This window comes from Diadema setosum, chromosome 1, assembly GCF_964275005.1.
Source record: "Diadema setosum chromosome 1, eeDiaSeto1, whole genome shotgun sequence".
NCBI lineage: Eukaryota > Metazoa > Echinodermata > Echinoidea > Diadematoida > Diadematidae > Diadema > Diadema setosum.
The window spans coordinates 26,598,329-26,613,976 of record NC_092685.1 but is presented as its reverse complement, the minus strand read 5'-3'; the positions used below and the strand labels follow the sequence as shown (position 1 = coordinate 26,613,976).

The following is a 15,648-nucleotide window of genomic DNA, read 5'->3' as shown; positions in this document are numbered from 1 at the left end:
ATCCTGCATATACAATGTACGTCACTCTACTTCTCTGCTCTCCACAAATATTATTTTGCACCGTACAGTAGAAGCATTATAGTCCAAAATGTCCGAGCTAAATGTTAACGTTGTTGTTGGAAACATCACTATGGTTGATCCGGAGGTGTATAGATACTGGTTAGATGGTTACTCAGGTAAGTGGTGTTGTGAGATATGATAAGAATTGTGGCAGAGACTCGAGTATGAACCTGAACATCAAGTGAGCGAGGATTTAATATCAGTTCGGGAAACCCACTCACAAGGGGGGCCCCTCCTTATAAGTAACCCGTCCCCCTTATAAGTAACCCCGTCCCCCTTATAAGTAACCCCCGGGGCACCCCTTATAAGGAGTCTCCGCGCTTTTTTGCAATGCAACGCGAAAATGAAAGGACTGCGGCAATTCGCTTGATTATGTCCATAAAGCTTCACAAGTTTCCTAGTTACTCACGAAATTTGAGCAAAATCGGTTTGAGGCATCATATCTAAAATCATGGATTTAAATGCGATGTCAAACGACCCATGCGAATGCTGAAATGCGAGCGATTGCTGGCGTGAGTGTCGCCAGGCGCGGCGGCGCGGCAATGCTCGAGTGCAGACGTGGCGACTGAGTACGGAGAATCAGTCGCCACGTCTGCACTCAAGCAGTGCCGCGCCGCCGCTCCTGGCGACACTCACGCCAGTAATCGCTCGCATTTCAGCATTCGCATGGGTCGTTTGACATCGCATTTAAATCCACGATTTTAGATATGATGCCTCAAACCGATTTTGCTCAAATTTCGTGAGTAACTAGAAAACTTGTGAAGCTTTATGGACATAATCAAGCGAATTGCCGCAGTCCTTTCATTTTCGCGTTACATTGCAAAAAAGCGTGGAGACTCCTTATAAGGAGTGCCCCGGGGGTTACTTATAAGGGGGACGGGGTTACTTATAAGGGGGACGGGTTACTTATAAGGAGGGGCCCCCCTTGTGAGTGGGTTTCCCGAACTGATATTAGTTCAGTCCCACATAATATCATTCCATGTAAGTTTGAGTTACAAACGTGAACAATGTCCGCCGTGCCGTGCGTGCATCATCATGCGTCATCATGCATCATGCATCTTCATATAAAGTAGTCTACGCTCAGGCGCTAGCCTACTACGCCTGATCTAGCAATCCAGGGATTTAGGGGCTGAAGGCGCCTAACGTTAGTCATGAGCACATCATCATGACATATTATTAGTGATGTAGCACCCTGCACATTTATCATGTTTATCTTCCCGTCTAAACCGAAAGATCGGTCTGTAAAATTTGAATTAAGTTTACTATCTGGTCGATGGTTGTCGGGGATATGTTCCGTGGACACTGTGTCTGGCTTCACGGATCCCCTTATACGGAGGAGAGCGATAATGTCCAAAAAAAAAAATAATAAATAAATAATAGTAATAATAATAAATGAATAAATAAAAGTCTCCTCCAGACAGATGGATCTTTCAGCTCAGTCTACTTCCCGTCTAACTTTACACAGCCCAGTCGCTGTACATGGTACGTCGCGACAGGGCTGTACGCGCGCGACCACCAACCACTAGGAGAGCGACGTAATCGTATCACGATAGCTTTGAATTTTGATACTTAACATCATTTTTGTCACTTCAAACTCATCGAGTATACTCTTCAATATTTACTCTACATCTGATGCTATCAGTATTCAAATGTACGCAATGAAACTTACCGAAATTGATCATCATATCCAGCATGTCCACACGGTACACAATCTTTCACGCCAGGCCTAACTATACACAGCCCAGTCGCTGTACATGTAACGTCGCGACGTAGTACAGCGACTGGGCTGTGTATAGTTAGGCCTGGCGTGAAAGATTGTGTACCGTGTGGACATGCTGGATATGATGATCAATTTCGGTAAGTTTCATTGCGTACATTTGAATACTGATAGCATCAGATGTAGAGTAAATATTGAAGAGTATACTCGATGAGTTTGAGGTGACAAAAATGATGTTAAGTATCAAAATTCAAAGCTATCGTGATACGATTACGTCGCTCTCCTAGTAATTGGTGGTCGCGCGCGTACAGCCCTGTCGCGACGTACCATGTACAGCGACTGGGCTGTGTATAGTTACTTCCCGTCATGGTCATGACAAACTGTGTATCACGAGTAGAGGTAAAGTACACTAGACTGTAATAGAATAGAATCATTAATTCTAGGCCTAAATTACTGAAATTCTAGAATCTACTTGTTTATTTACAGGTAGACCACCGGACAGCATGGTAATTTCGGACGTGCACATTCCTGCGTACTAACGACATTCAATACGCACGAGACTTCGTAGATTAGCCTCACACTCACAGAGCGTTGTTTGGACCGAAATTGCAAAAAACGCGAAGAAATTCACATTTTACCTCAGATTCAGAAGAAGTTGTCGAAATAATGGGTATGAATAGTGATTCTAGACTGGTGCAAAAGATGTCAATTACTCCTTTACGAAAATTGTGTCTGGAATTATAATGCTATTTGACACTTTTTGGAGAGGGGTATATTTAATCAAAGTGAATAATTTTCGTAATTTTGCTGGATTCATAATATTCAGGACTTTGTGAATATACTAGTGCTATTGTTGGCTGAAATTTCATCATCTGAGTATGGAATTTAAAGCCATGAAAAAAGTGTCGGGTGATACAATCCACTAGAACTTGTCTCAATTTATAATAAAGGTAAATTAAAAAGACATATAAAGTTATGCATGTGATGGTATCACTAGCCATATTACGATATGCCTATCCATATTGAATGCCTACCACAGAATCTCTTTCATTTGTCAGTGAGTCAAAATTGTTTTCCTATGTTATTGTCGTTGGATATCTGGTATTTACCATGAATGGTATTTACCATGAATATTCAACGATAGTGATGATGCCATGTTGATGAAATTATGATTATGAAAGGAAACTATAGTTACAGTTGTAACATCAATGTCATTTTTAAATGTTATTGTGTTGTATTGCAAATATAGTGGTAGTATTAGTATTAGTAACTGTAACATAAGTACAGCAATCGAATGGTACATGTTTAAAATTAATTGTGTCACTGCAGTCATTGTCATTATACCCTATTACCAATTGCCTCTATCTTGTTTGCCTTTATCTCTACTTCTATTACCTCAACTACTGCAACTACAAGAACTTCTATCGTGTGTGTCTGTTTTAATTTTGTGTGCATTTTTTTTTTTCTCCAGCATATGAAGCTACAAGGAGGAGACATCAAAAGGTCAACAGACATAAGCCCGGATACTCTTTTGATATCATCAAGAATGATACAGATGATAACTACCGTGCATTCATTGCCATGGAGAAGCACCTGCACAATCCACCAAGTCTTGCCAACCAGCCCCTGTTTCAAATTCCTAATGACATGAAGAGATTTCTTATTGAAAAGTAAGTCATGGTGATTATATATATCTTAAGGTTTCAGGAATAGCGATCTCATTGAAAATGCACTGTTAAATATCAAACAAAATGTTGTCAACGTAACTCTCAACTCTTGTGCAAAAGACGTCTTATGTTGAAGCAAAATACCCTGTGTAGCATGGTGCTGTGTGGTTAAACTCTTTCCCACCAGATTTTCACAGGCATCTATATGCAGGTAATGAAATGTGAGAAAAACTGTCACATTTCAGTAACTTGTGTAGAGCAGGGCGGTAGAAACCCATTTGCTTACTCGCACGGGACGACTAGAATTCACTGTCAGGCAGGTGATATGAATGGGCACATGCCTGTTAAAACTATGGGGTAATTTTCCCAATTTTCTGAATCTTACAGTGGGCAGAAATGTGTTTTGTAACAACCTGTGGTGTTTGGTAACCAACTGAATTTACCGCAATGGTATGCTACCTTGTCCTAGATAATCATGACATATATGCATAGGTGTAGATAAAATCAATTAGAATTAGATCCCAGCCCCCTCCTCTCCCCCTCCCGCAACCCGAAAAAGGAAAAGAAAAGAAAGAACGATATAAAGCAAAATGAATGGAATTCAGATTCTCTAAGGAAAACTCTACCTAGGACAAGATTGCAAACATGCTGATGGCTACTTCATTTCAGACATAATAACTGGCATATTTTACTAAACAGGTTGTCACATCATTTCAAATAGACATCCTGCCTCTGTTCTTGAAGTGCAGTAGACGTTATTTTAGCAACAGAATCATCCATACAGTGAACATGTTTCTTGTTATAGCACAAGTCTGGCCATCAGTCCTCATCAATGAAAATTAGCACATCTAAGATACAAGTTCCTTTTCATTTTCATTTCTTGACTAATAAACAATGCATATATTTCTCCTACAAACTTTTGAAGGTATTATGAACTGGACTCTTCAGTTGCCAGAGAAATTCTTGGAAAGAAGCTGTCCAGCAGACACAGAAAGGACCTCGATGAAATAGGAGAAAAGACGAATGTTGCACTTCGAAGCTGTAGGAGACAGGTTAGGAGTTCATACTCCATATTTCGTCGGGTTAGAATGATAAGGGCGTTAAGTTGCCACTAAACCCATAGTGTTTGAGGCAACTTAACGCCCTTCTCATTCTCAACCGATGATTTCTTGTTAAAATTGTTTGGTCTTGACATACTCTGTATATTCCTCTATCATGTAGTGGTGTCACAGACATAATGCTTTAAAATTTTCCTTTTGTTCTTCATTGTATTTGTCTGTCTGTCAGAGTGTCCTTCTACTTGTAGTTGCCAGGCTACCACTATACCAAGAACACAACATGTGGTACTGTAATGAATTTGAATTGGATAGTGACAGAGTAATTACATGATTTGAGTTTTAGCCATAAGGTCAGAAATCATAGGGCCATATCAAAGCAAAATTTGTCTCAATTTTAGCGATGATTCAATAACTGCTTTCATGATGTTGTTATTAGAGGAGTGGTTTACTTTACTTCATTACCTTACTTCAATCCAAAGATGATACAGATATACATGAATGTCAGACAATACTTGTTCATCAATCAGAGCTCATTGGTCTCTATGTTTTTTACATGTACATTTCCTTTGACTTTCAAGCTTAATGCATTTGTATCTGAAGATACATCATGTCTACTGGCCTGGACAGGAAGATGCCAAAAGCTATGTGACTGGGATATTTGTGTTTATGCTGTGATCTCTGAATTTTCTGATGTACAGCAAAGGCCATTATTGCTTATGTGTGTATGCATGTGTGAAATTAAGATACTATTGTTCACGTGTACCTTAGAAAGTTCTTCTGTGTTCCTTGTTTGTGTGTTGTTGTTTTGTTTTTTTGCATTGCAGTATGACAATTTCAAGAGAGTATTCAAAACAGTTGAGGACATGGAAGGCCCGATGGTGAAAAACATCCAGAAACATTTTCTGCTATCTGAAGAACTTGCAAAGTAAGAGTCTCAGATAATTGTCAGTTAAAATTACTCACTATGATATAGCATATACACAAATAACCTAGGAGAGACAACATACCTAGTTTGAACTATACTATATCATATTTCCAAACAATAGCAATTCTCCCCATAGTAAGAAACACAAAAAGTAAAACGATACTTATTCATTTATTTATTTGTCTATTCTTAATTAATGTTTGCTTGTCAATTCGATAAGTTTCTTTCATTTTATTTACCTATTTATTTAATTTACCTTGTTTATCTTTCTATTTATTGTCTTTGTTTATTTGTCCATTGAGGGACGTTCTATTGATAAATCTACCTGTCTGTCTTTACTAAGAACCACATAGTTCTTTTTCCTGAAAGGAAGCCAACCCAGAAATCTTATTCAGTGACTTTGATCCATGAAGAGCTGTTTTGGGTGTAATTGCTTCTTAGACCAAAGTCTTAATGAACTAGCATGAAGCATCACTATTAGTCATTCACTTCTATGCCAAAAGGAAATATGCAGCCATAGTGTTCTTCGCCAACAATCGGTTTGAGACGGGAAAGAAGCGGGTGCAGTACCTGACGTTCAACGACTTGGCGTACTGTGCAGACCAGATGATCATCAGCTGGACAGCAGGGTCCATTGGTATGTCCAGTAAACAAGGCTCCAAACAGACAGGGGTGTGAAGGGAAATGGAAGCATGAAGGAGAATGAATATCTGTGTATTATTTTGATAGTTCTGGTTGAAATTCAGTCTTTGTACACTGCATTCTATAAGGTAACACTGTTTTTAGCTGTTAGTTCTATTACGTGGTTTAATTTTTTTTTTTTTTTTTGAAGTGCAGCTCCACACCGCGTTCACATTTACTTGAATGAGTTGAGTAAAATCAAACAACAGAATGATAAAAGTTTCATGATAGTCATACATAAAACAAGAGAGTTTAAGAATTCTAAAGTCTAAAGTTTTCACAGAAAAGCAATAATCAATAATAAACAACAATCATATCTTATACAAATCAGAAGTTGGGATGATGTCATCACCTCATAAGTCTCCTATTGACCTATACGTGAAAGAAAAAATGAAGTAGGTTGTATTCTTTTCATGTACAGTATTTATATTGTAAATAGCTTAGCAATGCTAAGCTATTTTTCTTCAACAACAACAACAACAACAACAACAACAACAACAACAACAACAGCAACAGCAACATGAACAACAACAATAATTTTGCATATGAACTACTAGGAGAATTGTAAGGTGATGATATCATCAACCCTTGTGGTTGCAAAACAGAATCACTAACCGTATTCAATGAAAACAATTGACACTTTGAAATTTTTTATCTTTCTTATCTTCAGTCTGATTTAAACTATACTTCTGCTGCTCTGTTTGTCTGTTGATTATAGTCAGTTTGAACATGGTGTTAAACTGTTCTTTGAATCAAGCATCAGCTGCATGATTATTCCCTTGTCATGTATGTTAGGGAAAATTGCATCTCTTTCAGCAATCAGCAAACCGCTAGTACAGGTTACTAGCTTGAACTTGACTGTAGTTTGAGTGCATATCAACAGACAGTTGTTTTCTCATTTGCCGCTCAGACTCCAGGAAGGAAGATCTGGATGCAGACTTTGACCGAGAGTTTCTGCAGATGCTGCGAGAACTCAAATTTCTTGCCTATGACAAAGACGCCAGCGATCAGCACAGAATGTGAGCATTGCATGTTGTCATATGAATGGACAGTGCTGTGTTTGTTTGTATTTTCAGTAGGAAGTGATGTGTGAAGTTATGAATAATCACGAGAGTTAATATTTGCTTTGAAAATAATAAAAAATCCCAAGGAATAGTAATAGTCTGACTACTTGAGGGGAAATGATTTTCATTTATTTACGTTCAACTTCATTTCATTTTTGTCAAGCCCACCGGAGGTGCGGGGAGACTAAGGGATCGCCTGCTGCCTCTGTTCGTCCGTCGTCCGTCCGTCCGTCTGTCCGTCGTCTGTCCGTAACGCTACAAAAACTTGAATAACTCTCTACTGAGGACTTCAATTTCAATCAAACTTGGAGGGAAGAGTAGTTATGTAAAGTTACACATTTTACCAACCATAAAGTACACCTCAAGGTCAAAGGTCACAGGCAGGGTTCAATGAACTTTAGGGCCCAATGTTAAGTTTTTACGGCGCGTTTCGATTATGGCTCATAACTTTTGATGTATATGTCTGTTTGTGACCAAACTTGGATGGTAGATGTCCCTTGGGTAGTTGAAGGTCACCATAAGGTCAAAGGTCACTGGCAGGGGTCAAACTTTTAGGGCCCAATGTTTAGTTTTTACGGCGCGTTTCGATTATGGCTCATAACTTTTGATCCCTTTGTCTGTTTGTGAACTTTGCTGGTAACTGTCCCTAGGGGAGTTGAAGGTCACCACAAGGTCAAAGGTCATGGGCGGGGTCAATGAACTTCAGAGAGTTAGAAAATATTAATTTCTTCTACGCGAATGGGTGAGACACATTTTGGCACTTGCCTTGTTGAGTTGTTTTATTATCAGAATATTGGTATAAAGAAAGGGTTCAGAGATACATTAATGTGTTAGGAGAACAATGCAAAGAGTGAAAAACAAAGTCTTTACAAATCTTTGTTTCATTCTGTCAGAGTTGTCATATTCAGCCAAGATGCCAATATCCAGTAAAAAGCAGTGCTTGCAACACATAGATACCTTAAAGGAAAAGAAGATAGAAAGTTAAAGTTATTGCACTACTGCATGATTTGCAGCAGCACATGAAGTGGTGTTATACAAATGATGCACAGGATAGAGTGCGTTAGTGTAGGCGTAGCGCACTCGAGAGTATTTACAATTGTGAAACATGCACGAGGCGAAGCCGAGTGCATGTTGCACTACATTGTAAATACCCGAGAGTGAGCTGCGTCTCCACTAACGCCACGAAATAATCCTGTGCATCATTTGTTTTATGAAATGGGTCGAAAACTAAAAACATTTTTCACGTACCTTTGTGGATCAAGATGTCCGAAGATGTTCGTTCCAAACACGTCGCACTCGGAAATCCCGCACATATAAGTACTGTACATATAAGAGTATACGTACGCCACACATGTTATGCGCACAAGAAAGGCCGGCCGGCAGCGCGAACTAGAAGTTGTTTACAGGATTGACAGCCGCGCGTATAGTAGCGCGCGACGCACTTGTAACAACTGATTGAGTGCGCACTGCTAGTGCAAACATTGTGACGTCGGCCATGGATCCGGATGTTAGTGAGAAATTAATACAAGCACACGTGACTCATTTCAGCGCTTCCAATTGGCTACATTCTTGAACCCATTTTATAAAAATCATTATTGAACATACAACATGCTTTAATGTCATATAGTAGAACTGAGTGGTTTATGGAAGATATTGACCACATTACTCCAGTTCTCCAATCCCTCCACTGGCTTCCGACCCTTACACCAACATATCACCTTTAAAGTCCTTCTCATTGTTTATAAGATATGTAATAATCTTGCCTTATCTTATCTCAAAGACTTGATTTCTCTGGGCTCCTCCACTTCAACAAGTTCTCTCCATTCTCCCTCCACTCTGCAACTTTCACATGGTCCATGCACCTGTACCCATTATGGTGACAGGGCTTTTTTTTTGTTATTTCTCCATCTCTTTGGAACAAACTCCCTCTTTATATCTGAACTGCTGAAAGTATTGATAAGTTTAAATTGAAAACTTATCTATTTACTCAATCCTAATTTTTGTTTTTGTTGTTACATTTACATAATGCTGTATTTTGATTTAATATTTTTTTCTGTGTTAATGCGTTTAGAAACATCAGTATTAAGCTTTATACAAGCGGTATTTTATTATTTTCATTGTTATTGACATTGTTTCATGTGTTGTTTTTGTGATGCAGGTTCCTGGGCAATGCAGTAAAAGGGAAGGTCACAGAGCGAGTCCAATCTGACATAGAAAGTGACTTCAAGGTAACATCAGCATATTACTATGTGATATCATTGATTGCTTTTGTTCCTTTTCCCTTTATTGGGAATTCCAGTGCAGTTAAAGATTAGTCTGAAAAGAAGGAGTAGAATTTTCTAAGCACAACAATGACAATTTGATCAAAATCGGATGAAAACTAAGGAAGTTATGACATTTTGAAGTTTCCCAAATTTTTCATGAAATGGTTGTTGAACAGTCAATATGAATATGCAAATAGTGAAGTGGTGATGTCATCTGCTCACAACTTGCCATATAGTTTGTGCATATAATCTAATACATTTCCAGTTTTTCATTCAAATGCAATTATGCCCCAGTATTAAATCCTTGCGTGTATATATCTAACTGATATTATTCTGAAGTTAGTCAGTCAGGAATAGCATAATGTTTTAACAGAAACAGTGAATTTTTGTCATTTTTTTCACGATCGATGGAAAATATCATAAGGTGATAACATCATCAGCTCACTCATTTGCATATTCATATCAGCTGCATGAGAACTGTTCTGCAGAAATCAGAGAAACTTCACAATTTCATAACTTCCCTAATTTTTATCAGCTTTTGATAAAACTTTCACTGGTGTACTTAAAAGATTTTGCTTTATCTTATCAGATTAACTTATAACTGAACTGGAATTCCTCTTTAGTACTGTAATCAGAGATTGAGCCCCTAGTGATTTAACAACACAATTTTTAACTGATTCTTTTTCTGTCATGTGCAGAAGATGCTTCTCTGTGAATTTCTCATTCCGTATTTTGATGCAAGTAGATCTTGGTCTGGTTTACATGAATACACAATGTTCATTCCAAAATAGCAATATCATATCAAACACACCCCTCTCCTAATGTAGATATGTTTAGGGAATAGAGATAGGAGTATTTGTCGATAGATTCATACTGTGAAATTCTGTCTCTGAAAGATACCCCAAATATATTTGGCTGCCAACCTTTCTCAAGCTCTATTTTGCTATAAATTTCAGAGTTTGTCTCGCGCAATCATCAGCATCGCCTGCGGCATGGTACATTCCAAGGAGCTCAGAGACTTCTTTTGTGACGTGGTTGAGAAGGTACATGGAATACATTATAGAGTTGACCTTTACAGTGTATTTTCAGCTCAGATTTAATCTCTTTGATTATCAATATCGCCTTGGGCATGATTCATTGTTGGTAGCTGTGAGACAGCAGTAACATAGAAATCCTGTGCATGAACATACGTGATAAACTTAGCATGTTTTAGTTTCTTTTCATTTTATCATGAAATATAAGCCCACAATCAGCCAAGAAGTCTATTTTCCTTTCTTTTTCTTTCTTTTTTTTTTTCAAAGAGAGGTTGTAGATGTAATAAAAGAATTACAATTGCATTAATCAAAATGCTTTTGAATAGATATGGGGCTTCTACAGATGACAGGTTTGACAGGAGGCCAAGGCAAATGTTGGTTATGATTGACATCCTACATGGACAGATTAACCCTATTTCTGATACTAGAGCTTGTCATTAAGCACATCAAAATTTTTATGTGAGATCAGAAAGTGAAGACTTACTGAAGTATGTGCAGTATGTACAGTGCATTTCTGACCATAAAGTCAAATTTGAACACTTTTTTGTTGTTACGCAGATGAAGATAGCATCTTTTGATTCTTGTAGAACTACCCGCACATTGTACCAGGTAATGACAAACAGGAAGAGAAGTTCAATTTCAATCCCACACTAAATAAAACATCAAATTCATAGAGTTCAGTCATCAGTATACCCTAATTTTGAGATGAATAATACTTTAGTATTAGATCGATGCACCAGGAATTTTTCGAAATGTGGAAAATTTCAAGCTGCGAATAATCTTCGTCATTCTGACTATCGTGCAGTAAAACAACATTTTGTCCAAGTTACACAGACATTTTGTCATGTATGGCAATTCTCACAGAATGCCCTTTGGGAATCAGAGGGGGTACATATGCAATATCTAAACATGAAACATTACGCAGCGACCGTGGGTAATAACTATGAGGCCTAGGGTGATGATTATAAAGCATTATCAGTGGCGGATCCAGAGGGGGCGCGGCCGGCGCACGCCCCCCCCTTTATTTTTCGTTAAAAACAAAAGAAATAAAAAGAAAAAAAAAGAAATGAAACCCGAATGTGGCACCAGAAATATCAGTTGCGCCCCCCCTTTACAGAATTCCTGGATCCGCCCCTGATTATGCATATCATACGATGAGGCAGTGTGACATTGCTCCATCCAAAAGCGTGTAATGTTTATGAGCATTGTGGTTTTCATCTTGCTCAGATCATTGAGCCATGCAAGCAGTCTGGATGGACAGCGGATGACGTGGGCAAGTTTCTGACCATCTACACCAGCAGTAGTCTCCAGGTCGAGGCCATGGGAAGGTCAGTATATTGTTCTGGAATCATAAATCACATGAAGTGCTGTAAAAGTGGAGATTTTCTCAGATCAGGGGTGTATCCAGGATTTTTTCTGGGGGGGTCGTAATCAAAATTTTTGGACCTTTACCTTTGCGAGGGAGCGGAGCAACGGAGCGGGGGGAGGGTGTGGGAGGGGAGTGTCCCCCCTCCCACAGTAGGGAGTTTTTGAATTTTATATCTTAAAATGGGGCCATTTGGTGCATACAAAAGTGACTATTTCAGCATACTTAACCCGTTGAGGACGAGTCCCGAGTATACTCGGGCAGGTGTCTATGGGAATTGCGTGTTGTAGCAAAATCAAACCGTCCTCAACGGGTTAAAAAAAACCCATTTATCATGTTAAAATTGGTGATAAAACCTGTGTTGGTCACTTGTAAGTTCGATAATCGGTAAGTTGAAAACTGCATAAGTGCATTTAAAAAAAGTTGCTAACTAGCTAACCATACACCTTCCTAAAGTACATAGACCCCAGGGTAAAAAGCCCTCGAAAAACAGAAATTGTCTTTTACAAAAAGTGGACCTTTTGAAAATTTGGGGGGGGTCGTATGACCCTCCCGACCCCCCCCCCCCCCCCCCCCCCCCTTGCATACACCCATGCAGATGTTGTGTCAATGGAAATTGACACAAAAATAGAAGTGCACAAATGTTTTGCTTGGTATATGTAATATTTTGTTATATGTTTCATGTTAATGGACTTGTATTGTAGGGGTATAATTGCTGTTATTTGTAGTTTCTTCATCTTTGCTAGTCCTGTAGTGTGAATGAATTTGCTGTTACACTGTGGATCAGATGTCTCGTACTGTAGTATGTCCTGCGAAACCCATCAGCCGCTTGTGGCAGCTGTTAGCTGTTCAAAGTGCTGGCTCATTTGTGATTGTGCGCAAAATTAGAAAGATTTGAAGTGCACCTTACCTGGCCGAGTGCAAAAAAATCATTCCTGCAAAATCTCCTCTTTTACAGTAGAACATGTTTTTGCGAAATATTGTGAGAGAGGTTTTCTTTGTTGTTGCTGTTTTGTGTGGTTGAGTTATTGATCAAGGAGACTTTAATTTGCACAATAATTAGTAAGGTCCAGTGAATACATGAAGAAATCACTCATTATTGCTTATTCTATGCATTGACTTCTATGTTTATATATTTAGCGAAATGATTAATGTTGGGTAAATACTGACTTTTTTTGAAATCCATACACACATCATGAACATGAAATATGAAATAATCATGTTGTATTTGATCATTGATTGGCATGACTGTTGAAAATCAATAACACTGCTCTGCTGTTTTAGATTGTACAATTGTGTTAATTTGAGACTTTTGCTTTTTGTCACTTATCGCTCATTTTCTTTTGAAATGTGAAAAAAAAAATCATTAGTTGAATGTATTTGATTAATTGTAAATTTGAGTCTGTCCTTTGACTTTTTTTTTTCTCTTTAGGAATCCCAGACTCCACTCAGTCCTTGAGCGCTACATGTCAACTCTGCGGAAGTGCATCCTCACCATGTATCACAGCTGATAGTGACCATTAGGAGATGGACAAGTTTCCCCCATCAAAGAATTAGAGACCAAACAAACTTCAACAGTGACAATGGAGTCAATAGCTGACACGTGTTGGTGACCATGTCATCGCACCCAGCGACGATGGATCTGTTGCGAAATAAAAACGTATCGTCTCACTTAGATACTTCAAGATATAAGTGCAATGGTAGAAATGTTGAACTCTTCTGGAGAAATGCGAATTCATCACCCCTGGAGTAATTACTCATAAGAGATGCCTTCCATTGTGCAGATGGGAAGATAACACACAGAGGCGTAGTGTGTTGCAGCTGATGTCCTCCTTGGTGTTGAATATTCATAGCATCGGGAATGAGAGAGAAAACTTCCCCTGCCTGAAATATGTGTTTATCAAGAGTGTTCTGAATGGCTGTGAATGCACATCAAGGCATGGTGCTGATTTTTTTTTTTCTTTTGAAGACACAACAACAACAAAAAAAGAGTTGAGTGTGTCAAGTTAAAAGCCAAATTGAGACATTCTAAACTTGTCTTAAATGATTGAATATGAAAGAGTCAACATATCTAGGTACATATGAACAATCTACTTTTCAACTGAAAATAAAAAAAATCTTGTCTCATTAAAGGGTAAATATATGGCAAACACATGTGCATGGCGCAAGATCCCAACACTTGGGATCAAGATTGCTCTTGATCGTATATAAAAAAAAAGAATACTTGTATTCAAGAGAGGATTGCCAAAACTTTGTCTTGACATAGATGTAGTATAAACCCTTCCTGCATGCATGTTATTCTACGTTTCCTTTCACATGATTGTGAAATATGAGAGATTTCGATTTATCATTTTAGGGATGGTCTGTCGAAAACATGACATCCAGGCCTATCTATGAAGGACTGGTCATAGACTTGATATTTCCTGACTTACCAATGGGGCCATGAATTCATACTGTTGATGAAAAATTATGGCATTTCAGGGAAAGTCGTGAGACAACTGCATCCAAATCCATCCAAACATCACTAGAAAAAATCACATGGCATAATTCAAATTTGCTTGAAGTCTTCTGGGACAATTAGCAATGAGAACCCCCACTGTGGCAGTATCCGTAATGTGACTTCCACTTGTACACTGCGCAACCACACTCCACATGAAGCTTGTCAGGCTTCCATCATTGTCAAAGTTGCATGCAGCAAACTTTCAAACCAATTAGACTTGTGTAGTTTGTGGCAAAAACGTGAAATATTTTCCAAGTGCGGCCATTTTCTAAGTATCAATGCCATTAAAAAAAAAAAAAGTGTGTAACTTCGAAAGCCACAATTTTGCCATTTTTTAAGCTTCATTTTAATGAAAGTTCTACCATTTTTTTTCTCCTCCTGTGAGTAGAATCAACTTTAAAAATCCATAATTTTCCTAGTTTCAGCTCCATTTTGATGAGTGTTCTGCTGTTGTGTTCATCTGTCCCCCCTCCCCCCCCCCCCCATTCAATAGGGCCAACTTCCACATAGACTCGCAATTTTAACCTGTTGAGGACAGGCTGATTTTGCTATAACAAAAAAGGCACACCTTAAACACGAGTCTTTACGGTACTTTAAATAAATGCATCTCCTACCCAACCTATTCTCCTGATTGCCCTTCTGTGAAACATCAGCTGATCTGTCTATGTCATAGACACGGCATTATGCTTGTTTCAGGTACACTGTGCTTGTGCCATTTATGCATTACGTTTGATACCAGACCCAACTAGGAAAGATACTGATACAGGAAAATCAGATAGAATGACACACGATTACTGTATACGCCATACATTTAGCGAGTCTGAATTTTCGCAAAATGGGACTTTCCGACAATTTCATGAGTGGTTAAATTCATAATTCTGGAGTACTGAACGGAGAAATGTATACATGTATGTCACATTTATATCGGGATCAGTATCAATATTTTCATGCGATAATTTTGCGAATAGCACCCGACTTGCAAAATTCACGAAAATAAAAATCTCGCTAAATATTTGGCATATACAGTATGTCCCAAAAAAAATTACAACGGGGTCCTCCACAATGATATCTTTAAAAATAGTGAATCAATCTAAATACAAATTCAGGGTATGAAACTATAACTCATTGCCCACATCTTACAGAAAACCCCATTCGACTTGCTTCAGTGGTCAAAGAGAAATGAATAATTTTGTAGAGGATGTCAGGAATCTCTTTTGTCCAAATTCTGTCTATTATTTACACACAAGAGCATTGAATAGCTAAAATTGGAAGAATCAGACTCATGACATGCTTTACAACAATCCACATTTCT

The 15,648-nt window shown here is 38.4% G+C and overlaps 1 protein-coding gene across 1 annotated transcript; it reads left to right on the top strand.

Moving 5' to 3' along the window:
- The first annotated feature begins 66 nt into the window (after nucleotides 1-66).
- LOC140229017 (acidic fibroblast growth factor intracellular-binding protein B-like) lies at nucleotides 67-15,407 on the top strand. Its single transcript, XM_072309284.1, has 10 exons — nucleotides 67-176; nucleotides 3,249-3,447; nucleotides 4,370-4,496; nucleotides 5,327-5,427; nucleotides 5,931-6,064; nucleotides 7,019-7,127; nucleotides 9,331-9,400; nucleotides 10,393-10,479; nucleotides 11,698-11,798; nucleotides 13,269-15,407. Exons 1-10 carry the CDS (start codon nucleotides 89-91, stop codon nucleotides 13,345-13,347), a joined length of 1,095 nt encoding a protein of 364 aa, XP_072165385.1. The 5' UTR covers nucleotides 67-88; the 3' UTR covers nucleotides 13,348-15,407.
- The last annotated feature ends 241 nt before the right edge of the window (nucleotides 15,408-15,648 follow it).